The 21,791-nt window shown below is 41.7% G+C and overlaps 1 protein-coding gene across 4 annotated transcripts in view; it reads right to left on the bottom strand.

Moving 5' to 3' along the window:
• wwox (WW domain containing oxidoreductase) overlaps positions 1–21,791 on the bottom strand; it is a 202,486-nt gene that overhangs the window by 173,203 nt on the left and 7,492 nt on the right. For all 4 annotated transcript variants that reach the window (XM_088996689.1, XM_088996692.1, XM_088996691.1 and 1 more), the window contains one exon: positions 12,039–12,145. In XM_088996689.1, coding sequence (XP_088852815.1) covers positions 12,039–12,145 — 107 coding nt within the window. The remainder of the gene's footprint in view (positions 1–12,038; positions 12,146–21,791) is intronic.

Below are 21,791 nucleotides of genomic sequence, written 5' to 3'. Positions count from 1 at the left end.
TTCCATCTCTATTTTAATTCAACAAAAACAAAGAAACAATTCTGAGTAGATGAAAGGGATTGATAGCATTTTAATGCCACAAGCAAGCTTTCTGCAGCCCTTCAGAGACTCTTCGAAAATAATAAAACGCATTTCCAGTTTGGGTAAATTTCTTTTGTCATCACACAATTAGCCTGATCGCATTTCCAGTCATCACCAGGCTCAAATGCTGATCATGGCAGATAAACGTAATTGGCATTTCCCAGATACTTTGAGCATACGAGTTAATTTGGCAGGCATCAATTAGCTTGGCCACAGATTCACTCTTGTGAATGAAAACATGGAGGGCCATCGCTCTATGCTCAGCACTTTTGTGACTTCAATGTAAAAAAAGAAAGAAAGAAACATTCTCCTCTGGCAGGAGGAGAAAAGGTATGAAAGAGAGCCAAGGCACCTCTCACCTCATCGGGCCCCTACCCGTCCCAGGGCTACAAGCCCATTCTTCAGAGGGTGAGGGATGAGAGCCTGTCGGGTTCAAACAACAAAGAGGTGCTGCCTTACACATCCTTCCTCAACCTGTTCCCCCTCTATGACAGTGACATTATTTAAGTCATTTAAATCCTCCCAAATGTGACCCCATGGCAAGTGACCCGTCACTGGAAAAGCCTGCGCCAAACTGCTTATATGGCACAAAATACGACCCGGATAACTATGTGATTTATTCAAAATTATTCCTCGGCGGCGCTACTTCACATGCCCATAGTTCATTTGATAGTGCAACCCAGTCCAGGCAATTAGAGGGTGGCCACACCTCTTCGGGAGACCGAGCACCTGGTTACAGCGGACGGACATGAGGGGAGCTAAACAGCACAGGAATGCAAGGCAGGCAATTTTAGGATTGATTTAGGTTAGCCTCATCTCCCTGGTCACTTTATTAGCAGCCCGGGAAGAGTGATGCATGTCCCACAGCTATGCAAAATGCATAATCAAGCATTTAAATATGAAAGAGACATGAGGATGAACGTGCGTGTGCATGCGTGCGTGCATGTGCTACAACAGAGTTGGGTAACGTATTGCTCCTGACTTTAATCTGGCCCACAGAACATTTATATTATGAGAGTTCAGGAATAGGATGAATGGTGGATTATTATATTAGCACATTCAAGATCTTTTTCATACCCGTTCGGCTTTTTATTCCGGCCCGCCGAACTTGTCCAAATTATAGTAATAACAGTGTCTGAAAGTCTGAAAAAGATAGCGGACAACAGGGCAGACAACTCTGAAAAGTTGCCTGCCCGGCCATAAAGAAAGACGAGAAATCGCCCCAAAAAATATTGTCGCAAAGTATATAGTTTTTTTTGTTAATTAAGGCCGTACCTCCCACAAATGCTACCTTGCTTAATTTATGGTAATCCGTGGCTGAAGATTTTGCTATTGCTATTTTGCTAAATTGTCGTTTGCCGTCAAGGTGTACAATGCATTGTTTGCATTGCGTTGTCTACTACAAGCCACTGAGCGCCTTTCATAACTCTCAAGTACACTTTACAGTCACGGTATAATGTAAGTTTACCTTTTGTAGCGACACAAATTTTGTTAGCTTCTTTTGAATCTTTCTTCTGGGGCTGAGGTTCTGAGCATCTACTTTAGAAAATGATATGCAAATAATCGACCTTGCTTCGGACTTTCCCAAGCGTTCTTGGGAAAGTCCGAAGCACGAAGCAGGCTTCTGATTGGCTGCTGTACCGAGTATGCAAATTTCAACTGTAGGTAGCCTATGTCTGTGTGCTTGGCAACGATACATGTGTACTGTTTGCGCATGAAGGCGAACAGGGCGTCCGTGGCGAGTTTGTAGAGTGCGCGGTCAGGACACTCCATTCATGATTTTGCGGAGTTTAACACAAGTAGATATTATTGAGCTTAAGTATTTCTTTGTGTAATAATATGTATTGAATGTTGAAAGTGATTCCATTTTTCAATAAATGTTGATTTCTTTAACTTTCCACTTTCGATTGAAACTTATTAAAAACAGACATAATCTTGATAAATCACAGTTCCTATGTTATTGTAATCCATTTCCATTTCCTCCTCCCAGTATCTGCAAAATAGTATGTAAACGCCATATCTTGCATATTCCTTGAGACAAATGTATGAACTGATAAGGGCTATTTTTCACATTTGAAAGACTGTTAATAAATCAATCAGAAAACATCCCTTTCATCCCTTTACTGCTGTGGAATGTACATTTGTCCACTGCAAGACTAATAAAGGCAAAGCCAATCCAATCCAATCCAAAATGGGTTGTAGTGTCCCCCTGAGTTGGACAAAAACAGGGTAATTTTGCTACTTAACTCATATTCCACAAATTGAATGTGAATGACAATGTCGTGCTTTGACTAGTCATGCATCAAGCATGTTACTGTAAAGAATAATTTTTGACTTGACTTCTCTGAGACAATGAACTCCATTAAACATTTTAACTACATTTTAAGTTGATTTTTTTTCTTTTTTTTAATAATCTGCTAATTACTAAACCAATCTGTGTGTTTTAATACACAAATGAGGGCCCTGACCACAAAACATGCACATGGAGCACCGGCTTGCACAGAATAATCGTTTACTCTCTCTAGGCGTGATAAAGGCTTCCTGAATAATGCCACAAACTGCATTGTAAAGAATCCTTAAAGGACAACCGACGTCTCTGGACAAGACTAAAAATATCATACTGCGTGTTTTGGGTATTTTAGATGCTATTAAAACGATTTTCTGATGTCAGTTAGGAAACAAAAAAGTGATGTCGGTTGTCCTTTAAGAGGTACAGTACATCGTAGCAAACCTCATAAATGTTTGGCGCAGGCTCTCATTGCAAAAATCCACTTTACATACGGCAATTCCATATATTGTACTGTCGGGAGGAGAGGATGCAACAGCTTGTTTTATTTCTCAGACAAACACACAACACAGGGAAAAATGCAAACAACTAAATAAGCAGGTAAAAAAGACTGATGAAAAAGTCTCCCTGGACCAGCTGACGCACGCAATTTTGACAAGAGCCGGCACAGTGTCAGATGGTGGAAAATAAGAATGCCGCGGGGACTAGAGGATGAAGTTGGGACAGAATAGAAACATGGAGGTGCAAGTATGATGTCAATATAATCAAGGGAGAAGGGAGTGGTGGGGTATTCGAAAGGAGTTTGCTTAAGTCAAAGAATCACAGACGAATCATTTCAACGGGATTTAACTAGGCTTTCTTCCACACTGATGTATCAGCAAAACTAGTAAAAGGCATAGGTTTTCTCAGAATTCCTGTGATATTACCATACATAAGGTGATGTTCAAAGAAACATTCACAACAACATTTAGTGGTTCTGAGACTATATACACAAAGTACCACCTATAACGGATTATTGATGTTTATTATCAGCAAGGAAATGGGCCGCACATTCGACAAAGAAGCTTTTGCAAATGAAATGGCACCACACGCTTGTGGTAATAGCAACAATGAAGACGATAACTGTGCAGAGAGTGTGACTTTTCTCTTATTGAACAATAAACTGGCGAAGTGGTAAACATCCAAACACCTATGGAACAAAATTGAAAGTTCATTGAAACAATTAAAAATAAGGTTAGTGAATGTGCATAAGGATGAGTGTACTACTATACTGGGAAATAATTGACTTGCAAAAATATGGGAATTCCAGCATCAATTCTTTCCATCCACAATATTATTTTTGGTGTCATGCACTTAACTAAGTACCAAGAGACATTTATTTTACGGCAGCTCGCCTGGTTTTGCTAAACAATGTTGCTTTAGATTATTGAACAGAAGTGAGGGGATTTGATTATGGAGGATGAAGAAGGTATAATCGCTGTGCCTGAAAAAGAAGTTTCAGTGCTCTCATGAGCCTTGCTTTTTTTGTTGTTTTTGTCTTGTTTTGTGTTTTCTTTTGTCACTTTGTGTTGTTGGGCTATGTGTGGAATGGATACGGATTGTTTTTCATCATTTTTGACCACGACATTCATCAAGGAGGAGACTGTGCTGAGCGGTTGCGCCTTTTCGGCAGCATGAATATGCCACTACTGTTTTTGAATGGGAGGAATGTCGGTGTCATTCGACTGTCATCGCTGGATAGCTCTGGGACCATTGTGCTTTTTTGCGCCTGTAATGGACAGCATCTTCACAACCCTGCTTTGTTCAGCGGAAAGGTCGGTGCTGTTGGACAATGCGGCTGGATGGATGCATGGCTTTAGGAGCCATCAGCCCGCGATAAGAAGAAAGGAGCGTCAGCGCAGAGCGCCGATGTGCATGTGGAACTGTTGCGGCTTGGAATTGAAGCGGATTTATGTGGGACAGGAGATCGGAGAAAATCTTTTTTCGTCAATGGATGGCACAGCTGCGTGTTTGCTTTCAACATTTAGCTTGTAGTCGACGTGCACATTCCACCATGATGTCCCTGATCCACTGGGGGAAAGACGCTTTGATCCTCTCCTCTTTCATCTAGAACTGCTTCATGTAACAAAGAGGGTACAGAAAGTGCTCAAGAATGAATGACTCTGTGTCTTTGTGTTGTCATATCGTCTTTGTGCTGTCATATTATTTGTTATTTAGTTTTTTTTTGTTCTTTTGACTTCAAGATGGCGCCGCGAGAGTGGCTGCCTTTCCAGCAGCTCATGTATTTTGTTTTTCTACTTTCATTCCTTTCATCACTTTGCTGCTGTGAAATGTAAATTTCTCCACTGCAAGACTAATGAAGGCAAATCCAATCCAATCCAAATCCAATTGCAACAGGCAGAGTCAGGGTGCCATGCAGGCCGAGAGGTACTTATACCAAAAAGAGAAGGTACATCTTTGCTCTGGTTCCACTTTGACTTCATGCAATGGGGAGCGGAAATGTAACGTAAGCCAGCCAGGCAACAAGAAGGTTCCGTCCCTTAAATGTAGACACAACTAACCTCTTCATGTACAGAAATTGGAAAAAAGAGCATAGAAAGCTCTTAGAAATTTGAACAAATCAACAAAACATAGAAACAAAGCAAGGTCAATAATAATAATGATAATACATTTAATTTCTAAGCGCCTTTCCAAACTCTCAAGGACACTTTATAGTCACGAGAGCCTTTTGTGCAAATGTAAACAAATTCAGTCCTGTATTACTAATTTTGTTTGTAGTAATGGGCCACATGTTTTTGGAACTTGAAAATGAAGATAAATATGTATGTATTTTAACATAAAATACACATGAAATGGGACAGAAAAGTTGCAGGTTTTGGCACAATATGACTGACAATCACAACAGTCGCAAGATGAACCCTAAGTTCAGTTTAAGGCCAGATATTCAAATCAAAGTGAAACACGCGGGCGCATCTTACACAACTTTTCTTGATATGCAGTATAAAACAGAGGGGTCCAGCAACTAAAAACTCAGCATCCTGAGGGCCCTGGAGGGGGCTGCGACCAACCAGGTCAGCATTTCGCATGTGTCACTTCCCGTCGGCCTCAGCGGGAAGAGCGCGGCATGGGACATTGGCCGGCAGGGGCAACGCGGTCTGTCAGGCTGCCATGGGAGGTTATGCACAAGGCAAATAGACAAACACAGGCAAACGCACACGCAACATCAACTGGTACGACTCACTCCCTGTACCCACAAGTTCAGGTTCAAGCAGGGGTGTCAAACTCATTTTTTGTCGCGGGCCACTTCAGATTTACGGCTTCCCTTGGAGGGCCGGTGCAAAATCTCAACGTTATTTATTGCCCATGACAATTTGACATCTTGGTACAGATTTCAGCAAGAATCATGAAAGTTGACACAAATGATTTGTTTCTGCAGGCCACGTAAAATAACGTGGGGGGCTGGATCTGGCAACCAGGCCTTTACTTTAACACCTGTAGGTTCAAGGGATAGCCAGGGGTAACACCACCTTGGGTTTCAATGCATGTACGCATTTCCCCAACACCCCCACTTTATTATCAGGAAGTCTGTCACATGCACGCAATTTGGCCTTTTGACCAGGAACCAAACATTACATAACATTACATTGTCAGATCTCCCAGGCAGGTGTCACGCAGAGCTTGATCTGGTAAGAGCCTACCACCAGATCCCTGTCGCCAAAGAGGATGTTTCGAAGACGGCCGTCACCACCCCATTTGGCTCGTTTGAGTTCCTCCGCATGCCATTCGGCCTCCGGAACGCCTCTCAGACTTTACAACGCTTCATCGACTCTGTCCTGCGCGGTCTTGACTTCTGCTGTGCCTACATCGACGACATACTCATCGCCAGCGACTCCCAAGAAGAGCACCTGCAGCACCTGGAAACGGTCTTCAAGCGTCTGGACGAGCAGGGCCTGGTCGTCAACTCCGACAAGTGCATTTTTGGCCAACCCATGCCAACGTTCAAAGGTCCAGCGCCATACGAAGTCACCCGTGGGAATTTTTGTCACACCGGACGCCCGGTTCAGTCACGTCCACATAGATCTTGTCGGACCCCTTGCCCTCTCCCGTGGCTTCCGGTACTTGTTAACTTGCGTTGACCGCTTCACCCGATGGTGCGAAGCCCTTCCCTTGTCCGACTGCGGGTCCGAAGCTGTTGTCGGTGCCTTTCTCCAACACTGGGTTGCCCGCTTTGGATCACCGAAGACCATCACCACCGATCGTGGAGCCCAGTTCGAGTCTGCACTATTTGGCAAGCTGTGCAAGTTTCAGGGATGTGAACGAAACCGGACGACCGCCTACCACCCAGCTGCGAACGGCATGGTTGAGCGCCTCCATCGCTAACTGAAGGCCTCCCTGATGTCTTCCGACAATGCCAAACACTGGGTGCATAACCTGCCTCTGGTGTTGCTGGGCATCCGCTCCACGCTAAAGCCCGACATCAACTAGACTCCAGCAGAGCTGGTATACGGCGCCAGTTTACCCCGTCGGCCACCCCACCAACAACGCCCTCCAGGCCGGTGATCGACCTTCTTTGTTCCTGGCCTCTCCGTGTGGCCGAACGACCCGGAGCAGCAGACGTGTGCACTTCCCAGAACGTCTCACCTTCTACCGGCTCTTCTGAGCTCGTCCAGCTTGGCTTTTTTTTTTCCTGCGTCGCCTTCCCCGACTTCAGATCCAGGACGGGAGCCCCGTGGCGTCACCGGTGCGCACCGCAGCTTTGATGTCTTTCAAGCCCTTGATCTCCTTGATGTGCGTCTCAACCTGACGCATCTCACACGCTTGAAAATGGTATAAAAGGAGCTGTCGCGGGACAGAGAGATTCAGACTCATCTCGGACTCAGACCCGGACAGACACACAGCTCGCAGAGACCTGCTCAGCATCGCACGGAGTTTCATAGCACGACTTGCTCGACTCCACGCCACGATCAAGCTCTGCGTGACACCTGCCTGGGAGATCTGACAACGAACCTACTTACAAATAAAGAGAAACATCAAACTCTTTAACATGACCAGCTTTCGTGTCCTGCACTGTGTAGCAGAGCTGCAATAGCATCTGAAACATACTGTCGTCTTCTTATACAGTATACAGTATTTTAACACCAATTTCAACCATTGGGAAACGTAAGAATTGTGACATCGGAACGAAGTACAAGGCAATAGTGGCTGTGGAGGAGAATCGTACAAAGCAAATCCTCATAATCATTATTTTTGATATAGTATGTACATGCTGGCATTCATGGTTTCTCTCGTGTGTGTATAGAACAATGTTGAGTGCTACTCAGAGTCAGTATTGCAAGAGTGTGTTGTGAAATAATAAATGATATTTTTTTAATGCATACGTTTATTATGCATTAAATACATTTTCTGTTCCTCATGATTGGTAAAAATTCAGCCAAAATCTCAGAATAAAAGTCAATTTGCCAGGTACATATGCAAAGTTAGTGCTAGCTAGCCTGCACATTGGTCATTAGCTTGCACGCTTGCTTTCTGCTGCCTCTCACAGTCGTACTGTATATTGATGCTACCGTTAGCATGGTCATAGTGCCAATTACATTCAACTGTTTCATCGATGGTATTGTTTCATTGCAAATTAGAAACTATCAAATTAGAACCTGATCTCTCCACAAAGGTGAATCCTTCGGTCTATTCAACCTGATGTGGCATATGCCACACTGCCACAAGTTGTCCCCTCGCATTCCTCTGACATAAGACCCGTTTTTTTTACTCGTCTAGTTATTCAAAAGGGGGCGTTTACCTGTTTCAACATCAAGGGCACCTAAGTCAAGATCATCCAATTAAATTGGCGCTGTCCGCCAACTGGCGTCAGTATCATCCAATCAAAATTGTGATTTTTGCCAACACAAGCCGAAACACATGCACAACACTTGCAGGTGAGTGTCCTTCACACAGCGGTAATTTGTTCGCACTTATCTAGTTCAGTTGCATTCAGCCATATCATTCTACTTTAAAAATTGTGTGTGTGTGTGTGTGTGTGTGTGTGTGTGTGTGTGTGTGTGTGTGTGTGTGTGTGTGTGTGTGTGTGTGTGTGTGTGTGTGTGTGTGTGTGTGTGTGTGTGTGTGTGTGTGTATATATGTATGTGGGTGCGAATGTGTGCGTGTGCATGTGTCCGCGCGCCATCCGCCTCTCTGACCCGTGTTAATGTTGCTGCTTGACATTGCAAGCACCAGACTTTCTCCCTCCCAACAACCTCCGTGGACAGCATGCTTTAACCTAATTGGTTCCACAGAAGACTCTTGACAGAACAGAACTCTCCACAGCGGCCATACCACGGCCATATTAATAACACCCCTCACCCAATTGACACACACACACACACACAAAGTCACAAACAAAAACAAACACAGCAATCAGTGACTGACTTACTAATTAACGCCTTTACAAAGAACCTCATTAGCATGTGTTGTCGACTAGCATGGTGGGAAGCATTGGGGGTGGCTAAGAATTTTTGGAAAAATATAAATCACATTTGTGTGTGTGTGTGTGTGTGTGTGTGTGTGTGTGTGTGTGTGTGTGTGTGTGTGTGTGTGTGTGTGTGTGTGTGTGTGTGTGTGTGTGTGTGTGTGTGTGTGTGTGTGTGTGTGTGTGTGTGTGTGTGTGTGTGTGTGTGTGTGTGTGTGTGTCTTTTGTATGCAACTTGGAGAAGAAAAGGCCTTGTATGCAATGATGTGCTCCCCAGGGGAGTCTATTACAGCCCTGAAAGGCAGGCGATAGAGTCTAAGATAAGCAGAATTTTACAAGCAATCAGGAAAACTAAATCTCCGACACGCCGCCAACATGTTGGTGGTTAACCGGGAAGTTAACCTAACCCCGTATTGAGAACAGAATCGCTGAGGAGCAGCGAAAGGAAAAGTGGGGCGATACACAGGGCAAAGGTCAAGCACCACTGAACAATGTAATTTTTTTTACCCCACCAAACAGCTACCTGATGCTAATGGTGTCAGGTAGGTCAATTCCGAGCGGCTTAGTTGGTGGTGGTTCCGAGCGGCTTTGTTTGGTGGAAGTAATTAATTGAATTCTATTTTTTTTTCTAATTGAATTCTAATTTTGTATTTTAATTACACATTGAACATATAAAATATGCATGTCACATTGGTATAATTTAAATAACAGTAATGCAGACAAATAAATATAGATATGTTTTAAGATTAATTGAACATTTTAAATTGACACTATCAAATTAACCACATTCTATACTTATTGTTAGTTGAATATTGTCTTGACCTTTCCATGATGGAGAAATGAGAGACTGATGTGATTCAGATGTTTTGTCCCAAAGATAAATAACCAACCTATATTTTAAAATAATTTCCTGTGTAGAGAGGCCAGTGGACAGAGAGTTCCTGTCATTAATATATGGCATTTTTGTAATAATTGATAAAATGTTTTAAATTGGGTATGTAGACGGACGGATGGACACAGACAGACAGACGGACGGACAGACAGACAGACAGACAGACAGACAGACAGACAGACAGACAGACAGACAGACAGACAGACAGACAGACAGACAGACAGACGGATGATCTCATCTACGACAGTATTGGCTATCTGTCGGTATTAAAAATCAAATGCACTCAAATGCTCTATTAAGTGTGCATCCCCCCCCCCCCCCCCTCCAACTGTCACTGTTCTTGGCATAATGCGGCCCATGCAGCTGGGAAGGATAACCCCGCTGACCCTGCTCTTCCGAACAGCCGCAGGCTGTTCTGACCTGCCCATTATCTCAATGACCCTACCTCCCCCCATCATTCTTCCTACTATCAGAACACGGCACGACACGGTTGTGATCAACAGCAACATTGGCCCGTGCAGTCCGAGGAAAGCGTCAAGGAAAGAAAGAGGCAGCTCAGAGTAATGGTTTAAGCATTGTAGTTAGAGGTGAGAGGTCCCGTGAAATCGGGAGTGCAGTTCCACTCCTGGCAGTCGGAGCGGAACTCGGGAGAGACACCTGGAAGTAGATATGATGACCTTTTGTACGACGGACCCCAAAATATACCATCTTATCACAACGACCTCAGCATAGGAGCATGGGAAGGCAAGCAAAGTCCATCCATCATTTTAAAGATTAATCCTACTTTCTATTCTTCTGCTGAATCTATTATTAATGTCACCAGAGGGGCAAAGATTGATTTTGATATTGTGACTTTTATTCATTAGCCTCTGAATGGAGGGTGGTGGAAGATTCCGCTTGAGAAGGAAGCAAGCCTCAGAGGACTTTGGAGGACTCAGCAGATGCTAAAATCTCCAGATCTCAATGGCTTTCAGTTAGTATTATCCAGGATTTGAGCAACTAAGTGAATCTTCATGAGAGGCGTAAATTGACTTAAAAGTTTAATTAGTCCAAGCTCAAAACGTGATTTTTTTAGTCTTGTGGTGCGTATCATTTGTATTTGACAAATTGGGACATTCGTAAGTCAAGAGAATATTTTGCTCCGTTCTTCAACTGCATACACTGGCTTTTGCAACATTAACACCAGCCTCGGGGGCATCCTTCAATTTGAGATTGTGTTGCATTTAAGCACTGAAAATCGACTCTTTCACTTTCACTAATGTTTCTTGTTGTTGTTTTACATTCCGGCTGGTTCATCCTCCTCTTCTGCTGATACTCTCTGTAATCAAGCCAGCACTAATGGCATATTCTTTCTGCTCCAGCGGCCGCATTTCACCTGTTTATTTTCCCACACTCATAAATCTACGGATGAGTCGTAAGCACAACGATATTAAATCAATAATCTTGGGTAATTATCAGAGACTCCTTCTCACCCCTGCACCCTACCAACACGGACGCCTGTTCAAATCTCTTGAATAAAAAGTATTTAATTGCCAAGGTTCGCACACACATACACAGAACATGAGATACTCAAACTTGTTCATGTCATTCATGCAACAGTTAGAGAATAGATCATTTTATAGGCCTGCATATTGCTTCAGTGAGAAAACATTCAAATACATGCATTCATTTCAAACATACCTTTTGGAATCATGGACAAAAACGTTAACCTTGGTTTCATCGGACCTTAATAAAATATCTCAAACACATGGGATATCATGTTAGAGTCGGATGAAACCAAGGGTTTTAGCTGGTGTTTTATGTGGGGTAGGGGTGGATGAATCAAATCCATTCATTTCAATGGGCAATGTTGATTTGAAATCAACTACATGTTTCAAGCGTCCTAAATTGAACACTTTTTGGGCAGCCGCCATGTTGAGCCACGATGAACAGTGTTTAGTGCCCTTGTCAAAACCCGAAATGACCCTGTTCATACATATTTTATATTTAGTATCTTTATACTGCTTTTTTTTAAGCCTTTTTAGGGGAAAAAATGTGTGTAAAATCGAACAGAATTTTAAACATTTGACATTTTCTGGCCTGGATATTTTCTCCTATCCATTATTTATCATTATTTGTAGAACAATTTAATCGTAGCCACAAAAAAAATGATAAAATGAAATTTTTAAAAAATGTGTGTCTCACGGTAGTCACACAGTTGGCTGTGTGACTACCGTGAGGTCATTGAGGTCGTGGTCTCAAGTAATTGGGCCAGTATTAATGTAGAAACCTGTTATCTATTCAAGATTTAAAATTTAAAGCTACACTTTGCAACTTACCCAATCTTGCTTTATGCTGCTGACGGCCTTGTTGGCCCGGGACAGGTTTCGGCAGGCCAGGATAACACGGGCGCCATGCAACGCAAAAGACCTGGCCGTCTCAAAGCCTGCAACATCAGGACAGGAATTTATTATGATTTGATTTTATTATTTTTTTAATGAGATGCTTCAAAGGCGACGATAAGTGATTCTCAGAGGTCGGATCAAATGTAGGAGAAAGGGTCAGTTAGAATCACTATCCAGTTTTCATTTAATTTATTTCAAAGAGTGAGCCAGTGGTCTTGCGCAGAGAGCTTGCGCAGAGAGCTTGCGCAGAGAGCTAATCATTTCTGTCATGACACTGATTGAATTATTATGGTTCTGGTCTATTTCCTCTCGCCCGAGAAGATAAAGTTCAGGATGTGACTGCTAGCTAAGAAGGTGTTGGTTGCCCCATTCATTATGTCAGCTTGTTTTCGGACAGGGGGCATCGGATATTAATCATGTTTGTAATTATGCATTGAGGGCGGTAATTATGACAAACACGGCCAAGAATAGAGGGAGTCAAATGGACAATCAACCACCAACTGAACCTTTAGTGTGGTGACAGTTGGCGGCATCAAAGGGCCACTGATAAGGCCACAGTTCTGAAATGAAAGGCGGTCGGCTGATAGCCAGAGAATTTATCAGTCTGCGGCTACAGCACAGCGTGGCTACAGCCAAATCACGCACGGCCGATAAAAGTGACAAAAACTAAGAGATAGGAGGCAGAGAAGTTCATATCAAAATTACAAGTCTAAATGGGTCATTTCAAGCCGTAGGTTGAATTAATTTACGAGATCAACTTTCACTGTATTTTCTTATTTCCGGTGACATTTACTGCCAGTCTTGTGAGGGCTGCTACATTGCTAACTTCCACCTTTAAATTGACTCGAACGTATCCAGCAAGCACATTGACTGACAAACTGAAACCATAAGTGATTGTGGCAAAGAGGGTCCACCGTGAGGCAGGACCATATCAGAGGGTGGATTAATAAGAATTGTAATTAGATTATAGTTCCCAATCTGATTTTCATTAAGAGCAAAACTGGGAGGCCGACTTGTGAGGAGAGTGTTAAAGACCAATATCTATTAAAAAGCAAAATTGGAGTCAGATTGGAAGCGTGCAGCGCTGACAAGTGAAGCATGGAATTAAATTATATGACTCGTTATTAGGTGTAATGGAGGGGACTGCGTTGGAGAGTGGCAATCATTCCACCCGCGGGAAATGGGGAAAATAAAAACAACATGACAGGGGGAGAAGGAGAAGAGTGACAAAGACAGAGATTAAATACATAATTTCAAGAGGCCGGCAGACCGGCATGATATAACAAACAGGAAATGTTCATATAGAGTCTATTACAAATTATATTTGGAACTTTTTTGATCAAAAACTTAGAACTATAATGTTTGGGAGTAAAGAGTTTTTTTTCCCCTTCAGGCCAGTTGGGATGACAATTTTGCCTTTTTACACACAGTTCTTGAAAGTGCTCCTTGTTCTCCTCTGTCACCGTATAAGTATGGAAAGCTCACAATTCAGAAACCATATTGGTTTGCCACCAGAATTGTGCTTCAAAACAATCACTTTAGAACACACTTCGGCTCGTGCATTCACCTCAAGCCAGATACACACAAATACATTTTAATATCTTGAACATTTTCTTTAAACGGAATACAACCCATAAGACAAAAAAAATAAATAGAAGGCCAAATTGTTCTTGTCGCCCAAAGTTAAATATGAACAATTAGACCATGCTGTGTGGTGTTTTAAGAGTGATATTTATTTCCACCCCAATCTGCTAAGAAACATTCCTACAATTGCAAATTGAGATGAACAGTGGTGTGGCATCAAAAAGATATGGTGGATACGCCAGTACTTTTTTTTCTTCCCAAACCCAAAAATAGCATATGAAGTAAAATAATTATTCGATACGTAGACATGAGCACAGGCTGCTGGTAAATAATAATGCCTCTCCCCCCTCACTTGTTGTGTGTGAACACCATGAAAGTGAAATTAAGGAGTGCCAGTGTTTTCCATAATGGAGAACAAATTAGAATATGGCAGCAACAACAGGCGGCGTCACCGGAGCCATGTATTTGCGGTGACAAATAACAAGGGCTCGACATTAATTGTGAAATAACAAGAGACCGAGCAGTGCTGTAACAAACTATACAGCAGGAAGGGCGACGCTCAAATGAGTTCTCGGTCAAATGTACAACAATGGGAGCCTGTTTCGCCGCTGTAGTCTGATGATGGAACATGACGAGAGGTCACATGAGTGCATTGTTTTCTCAGTTTTGATCCAGTAGGTCGCCAAAAGCTGTTTTACAAAATGTGCTATTCTGTCAGCCTATGGAATGGCTTACCTCGCGCAAGGAAAAGCAATGTGTCTCACTTCAGTCATCCAGGGTGCTTAATCCTAAGTCTGGTGTACTTACTGTACTGTACTGTAGTAATCAGAAAATGAAAAAGCACCACAACTACTAAAAATGTGTTTTACTATATGGCATAAAAGAATGGTGTAAAATGTCCATTAAGCAACGAATGCTCTTCATGGTACATTAGGATCATGGCCCTTCAGATATACCCCTTCCCCAATAATGAGTGTGATTTAGTGATTTCACGCTTTGTTTGTCCTCCGTGGCCTGCCACCCCTTCTCTGGATCCCCAACTACACCCCCACTCGTACACAGGTGTATTGGCTCAGGATAATTAGATCATTACCAGCCTCGTCAGTGAGTGAGCGGCTTTATTTGGCAAACGCCGCCACCGCAGCCGCCTGCCTGCTCCCGATCACTCTTGATCTGCATCCAAAGAGGCATTTAACTGAAATAAGCTCTGTAGTACAATTGGACAAACACAAGTCACTGGAGATCATTACAAGACCGGTGGGTAAATATGTCAAGTTCCCACGGTCTTCTCTTAGACGCGCTGAGAGCACTATGTATGAATAGATGACATACTGCATCACTTTGCTGACAAAAAAAATAATAACAATCATTTGTCGTATGAATTAAAGCCATTTTAACAGTAAAACAAAGTATAAAATGACCCATGTGTGCTTACTTCTGAAGCAAGGAATGGATGTGTTATGGATGTGTGACAGTTTATTACACACTTTAATTCTCTATTTCTCTTGGACTATGGTTTTTAATTTTCTGCAGTCAAATTCGTTTACACATTAAAATTCTCAGACCTTTTTACATTAGAAGGTTTAATGGTACATTTTCGGGGCTCATCAAGACTGATGGAGCAAAATGCCATTCACTCTTACATCTCATCTGAACAAGCCACAAATTTCCTTTTATAGGTATATCTCAATAAATAGTGGTAAAAAGGTTTGTTTCAGAGGTTCATTAAAAATATTGCATGTTCAAATGTGTCAGCACTTGAGTGTTGACAATTTCGTGAGTTGAGGTCGTTAGTCTGGAGAATGCAGTGACTGATTAAGTCATGGCATAAATGTATCGCTAAAAAGAGAGTATACTTCAACTAAATGTCCATTGAGGGATGGATTTGGAAAATTTCTCAAAATGTTAAGTACACCTCAGTAGTTGCTTCTTCTTCCCCAAGATAGAGGCGCACCCCAATCCCCACCCATTCTCAGACTTCAGATCCCATTTACTTCCCCTCCATGAGTCCATAAGGAGGGAGATGTCACCCCAAAAGTGGGATGTATGGTTCGTAATTACTGCCCAAGGTTGAGCTGTTCCAGGCCAGAGCGCTAAAGTGGTTCTATTACCACCGCGTGCCCTGCTGTCTAAACCCTACCCCCCTACCCTTGCTCTGAACCTCTGTGTCAACCTCCTGAAAAAATCCGGAGACAATCGCTCACCGTGGTCTTGCACAGCATTACCATGAAAATCACACGCAGAGACACACACAAACACACACACGATGAACAAATTCGAATTTTCAATGAACCCAGCATGGCTGTTTTTGGTACATGAAAGGAGTATCGAAGATTCAAACTGTAGTTGCAACCTACTAGACTGGTCATTCCTCACCAATGTGCATCAACAATCTGTTTCAGAAGTATTGAAACAACAATTAATTTCTATTTTATTGGATACTGATTGCATTTGGGGTTCAAATAAAAAGATAAACAGGAGACAAAAGTTGATCTGACTTCAAGTCTAATCGGCTCTTTCAGACTGGTCTCCAACATCTCTCAAAAGTTGCGTTGAATGCAGCTAACCGAGGGATGTGCTCATTGCATGACTAATAAAGACGACAGAGAACAAGCCAGAAAAAAAATCCTCATGTGCCATCAATCCAATACATACCACAACCATTCAGGCGAAATTCGATAAGACCGCTAGATATGATTACAGATAAACTGTGAATGCCATCTAAGCCACAGGCAGCCACTCGGAGATGCTCCAGGACACACGGAATAAGACGCAGACATGCAACTCTTGCCGGGAACATCTTTTTATCCATCTACTTCCTCCCTCTATGAATAATGCATTTCCTTCCTTAGCCTGTCTCTGCTTTAACGCACGACCGCGCCAGTGTTTGAGGGGGGGTCCTTATTCATAAACAGTGGTGCGGTAAATATCACAGCTTTGCAGCCAATTTAATGGCAGTTATGCTTAACAAATCTGCCTCAATCTAATGATCAGCCACAAAGCTGGGCTGCCGTTCTTTTTTTTTTTTTTTCTTTTCATCTGTGCGCCGAAGCTCTTGGCAGTGCTGCGAATCACTGAATATGCTTAGAGATCGCTCCATCCGGAGAGAGGAGAGCACCGGCCTTAACACCTAATCCTCTCCCACCCCAGACTGGGATCAACATAGACATGGAACAACGTTAGTCCTTCATGAATAACATTCGAAAAAGTACACTGATACGTAGAATATTATGAAGTGCTTCCTCCCAAATCCTCATCATTTCTTGCTTCATATACTGTAGTTGCTGTACTAACCCAGCACATAAACAACAAGACCACATGGCAGGTAAGGCCATGAATTTATATCGAGTAGAGGTGTGTTCGTCAAAGTTTTGAAAAATACTACCTAAAAAATCATACTCCAAGTACTAACATATAACCAAATACAAAATACAGAAACATAACTTGTATTCCTAAAATGTATATTTGATGAAATTAAGTCATAAAGACAGTACGCACAATTACAACATAAGCACTGCTCTTAAATAAAGGAAAATTAATAAAAATGTAATGTAATGTAGTAATGTAAATATTTGAAAGCAAAATGTCGACACTTTATGACTAAATATTGTCATCAAGGTTACCAGCCTTTGCCCTCCTGATGGATGCAACAAAAAGGTAATAATTGCAGTTGTTTTGTAATGTCTAGTTCAGGGGTGGGCAAACTTTTTGACTCGCGGGCCGCATTGGGTTCTAAAATTTGACAGAGGGGCCGGGCCAGGAGCATTTGGAGGGAGTGTTTGGGCCGGAAATACTCTGAACAAGTTATGTCCATAATTTATAAAATCACTTCAAATGACTTCGACTGAGCGTATTTTACAAAGATTCCACAGCATATAGCTATAGTTTACGTTTTAGGACTTGCGCTGAATATTCATGAAGTCTTGTTTTCGAGTTGATGACGATCCCCATGTGACGTCACGTTTGGACCGCCCCTGACCGAGAAAGCGACATACAATGCATTTTGGGTACTTTGTTTGGTCTGAAAACTTCGTGTTGATCCGTGTTGATGGTGAAATTAGAAAGAAAACACATAAATAACGCCATGGTGAATCGTTGTGTGTTGCACCAAGACAACTATTTGATATTCGCTGACACAAATTCCCAGCTGACAAATCAGCCCATTTCCAACGGAGCTTGGGCGCAATCTTCTGCATTTCTGGGTGCTACAATTGCTGTCATTGATGGCTCGAATTGATATGGGAGGACTCCTTGAATCAATTGCAAACATTTATGCTTTCCTCTTTAGAACTATTTGAATCATATTCATAACTGGATGAGTAACAAGAAAACATCTTCTCCGAATCTGAAGCCATTGTTTTGATTCTCGATCAAAGGCAAGACGTCTTGGCGTGACGTCACGAACAGGGGGGTGGGACCTTCTGAAACTGACCATTTCCGGATTCATTTGAAGTCATTTTTATTTGTGTTCTTCATTTAACTAAAAATATCAGCCTGCCTGATTTGGGTATTTTAGATGCTATAAAACGTTTTTCTGATGTCAGTGGGAAACAAAAACAAAAAATGGTGCCGGTGCCTTTAAATGTAGTATGTACAAACCTCATAGCACAGTAAGAACACTACAACCCAATTTATTAACTGTCTTTCAAATGTGAAAAATATCCCTGATCAGTTAATAAATTTGTCTCAAGGAATATTGCGTTTACATACTATTTCGCAGATACTTGGAGGAGGAAATGGAAATAGATTAAAATAACATGCACTGTGATTTATCAAGATTGCGTCTGTTTTTAATAAGTTTCCATCGAAGGGGCAAAGTTAAAGAAATCCACATTTATTGAAAAATGGAATCACTTTCAAAATTCAAAACATATTATTACACAACGAAATATTCAAGCTCAATAATACCTACTTGTGTTAAATTCCGCCAAATCATAGACCGCGCGCTCAACAAACTCCTCACTGACGCCCTCGCCTACACGCACAAACAAAACACGTGTACCGTCGCCGAGCACACAAACATAGACTACCTGCAGTTGAAATTTGCATTCTCGGCACGGCAGCCAATCAGAAGCCTGCTTCTTTCTTCCGGACTTTCGCAAGCGTTATAAAGTCGTGCAATTGCATGTCATTTTCCAAAATAGATGCACAGAACCTCAGCCCAGAAGAAAGATTCAAAAGAAGCTAACAACATATGTGACGCTAAAAAACGTAAATTCACATTAAACCGTGACTGTAATGTGTACGTGAGACTTATGAAAGGGGCTTAGTGGCTCGTAGGAAGCAATGCAAACCGCAATGACAATCGACTACTGCAGCAAAATCTACGGCCATGCACATTTACCGTAAATTAAGCAAGGTAGCATTTGTAGTAGGTGCATTCTTGATTTAAAAAAAAACTTTATACTTTGTTACAATGTTTTTTAATGTGATTAGTTGTCTCTTTGTGCTTCAAGTTGTGAAAATTGGGACAGGCAACTTTTCAGTTATCTGCCCTGTTGTTCGCTAACTTTTTGTCATGAGTTTTAGACACTGTTTGTACTATAATTTGGGCAAGTTCGGCGGGCCGGATTAAAAAGCCTAACGGGCCGTATGTGGCCCGCGGGCCGTAGTTTGCCCATGCCTGGTCTAGTTTATTAAAATAAAACTTGATTTCTGTCAAAGTAAATTTTATGATTTTTTGTGTTGCAGATATTGTGAGGGAAAACCACCCACTTTTGTAAAAAAAAGCGACCCCAACTCGGCGAGGCTACAAAAGACCATTTCCAATTAAGATCAGAATAACACAAATCTTATTTGTCCGCGTTAGATTTTTTTTATTACTCTTTACAAGCCCTCTCAAAAACACACAAGCCAGCAGTTTTGAGAAGCAGTGGCTAAATACCTGGCTATGGCACACTTTGGCATTTATGCCAAAAGCACTGTTCCCCAACCCAGCAGGCGATTACTGCCTCCCTTGTGGGACAGCCCACAAACGAGAGGATGGACACATTAAAAAGACATGAGTTGATGGTCATTCACAAAGCAGCACAAGAGACGGAGAACTATATTAAAATGGTATTACCTTAAAACACTCCCCCCCCAAAAAAAAAAAAAAAAATCAAAAAACTAGAACAATATACAGTACTTGAATTATTTTTTTTACATTGGAATGCTTTAACATATTAATAGTTATACAGTTTTGTTATTGGAAAGAAAGTGAGTTAGTTGAATTTACACAATGCATGCACATTGTGCAGCATGGTCAGGATGGTACCACCTTTGCCTCAATTTGAGAGCGAAAAAAACCTGATACAGTATTGATCTAAGTTAACATGGTATTTTACTTACTCAAACACAAAGATAAGCTTTTCACAAAACTGTGGTCCTTAAAGGGCAACTGTCCCATGAAGCCCCGACCAGCAAGTGAGCAAAGACTTTATTTCACAGGAGGGGAATTAGGACTGTAACAGGTGTGTGTAATGGGGATGGATAGGAAGGCTTGGGCCTGGGTCAAAGCCACTTAGAAATCACTGAGGAGGTACAACCGTGGGTCTATAAGAGTGAGAAAATCTTTAAAGGCAGGAGAGAGAGAGGCAGAAGGGCTCTGGAGAAAGAGAAAACCAAATGAGATCATTCATTTCCATTATCACGATTAAAAACACCATTCAGGTTTGTAGTGCTTTTTAATTTACATGGGAAAGCGGCATGAGGAGGTGGAGGGGATCCGCCGCCCTGATCATTTCAGCTAAACTGAGCAAATTTGTGACCCTAGTGGGACTCTGCTTCAAGGCCAGTGACAAAATCTGACATTTCATGCGTAAATAAACTCGTATATGTCTTTTTCCCCCTGTCTTTCTTTTTCCTTGTGCTTTAAGAAACTAAATTAAAGACATGAAATGCTAATTAAATAATATCCTTTCATTTCTAATAAAAATGTCACATTCCCCTGCGGAGAAATACGTATGCAAGAAAATGGAAATAGCCTTGACACTTGGATTAAAACACTATTGATGCCATTAAAATGCTAAGTGAGTCCTGCCAATTGGCATAACCACATTTCACTGGTGGAATGTCAAAGGAGCACACAAGTAGAAGCAATTACTATAAGAGTATTGTTAATTACGGGGTGCTGCATATTTAAGACGTGGTCGAGTAAAACAAAGGTTATGTTAATATGGGTATAATAAGTATTTAAAATGTAGCTGTCTTGAAAGGACAATGTTTAATTATTGTCTGGCGAAAAAGTTGTCTTGGTTCTATTCAGAGCAGATTATGTATCGACTAAATGCATCATACCCGCATACAAACAAACAAAAATAGTTCAACGCAGATTCTGCTCCTCATTATGATGTTTTTAAAACCGAAATTGGACATTTGCTAAGCAATTGGGATAGTTTGAAGGCTTAATGGCAGTGTGGACCTCTTGTGCTCTCTTGTGGTGAAAACTATACAACGGGGCCTCTGATCACATTTTTTAGAAGCATTTTATTTCAGAGTAACTGCTTTTCAGGTCACAAAATGTAGTCATGTCTTTTTTAATTCAAAACCCCTTTTTGCTTCAAATCAAACTGTATTGCAGTAGTTTCAAACTATGTGTACTTTGGTTATATGTACCACAAAAACCTTTTGTCATACCACGAGTATCACCTCACTGATGTTTTGATGATTCTCGACACATCATCAAATGCCACATTTTTGAGTTCCAAAGCAATGACACCACACTAAATTTCATAACTTCTCCTGCCATTAATGTGACTTAATATAAAACCTGTGTGAGTCAAAAAAAAGGGTCTTAGACAAAGAGGGGAGGAATTATGAACAGTTCCAAATACACGGTGTGGCCACAAAAATGTCAAGGTTCAGCAACGAGAACAAAAAAGTGTAAAAAAAAAAAAAAATACAGGAACATGTGAACTTTATTTGGGATTAATCAAAGGCAGGGATGTGCTGACTCTCAATTAAAGTACAGTAATTCTGAATGTGTTTGGTTAATTCCGAACACAGTCACATACATGTGGATGATTGTGTAACCATGTCATGTTTGTTTACTTTCTCTCTGGATTTTGTTGCTGAATTGTACAGGCTACAGGTCACATTCAATGTGGAATTATCTGAAATTAT

This window comes from Hippocampus bargibanti, linkage group LG05 (assembly GCF_051943395.1).
Source record: "Hippocampus bargibanti isolate YZ-2025 linkage group LG05, ASM5194339v1, whole genome shotgun sequence".
Classification (NCBI taxonomy): domain Eukaryota; kingdom Metazoa; phylum Chordata; class Actinopteri; order Syngnathiformes; family Syngnathidae; genus Hippocampus; species Hippocampus bargibanti.
Note: the sequence above shows the minus strand (reverse complement) of the source record. Positions and strands in the feature narration are given on the sequence as shown.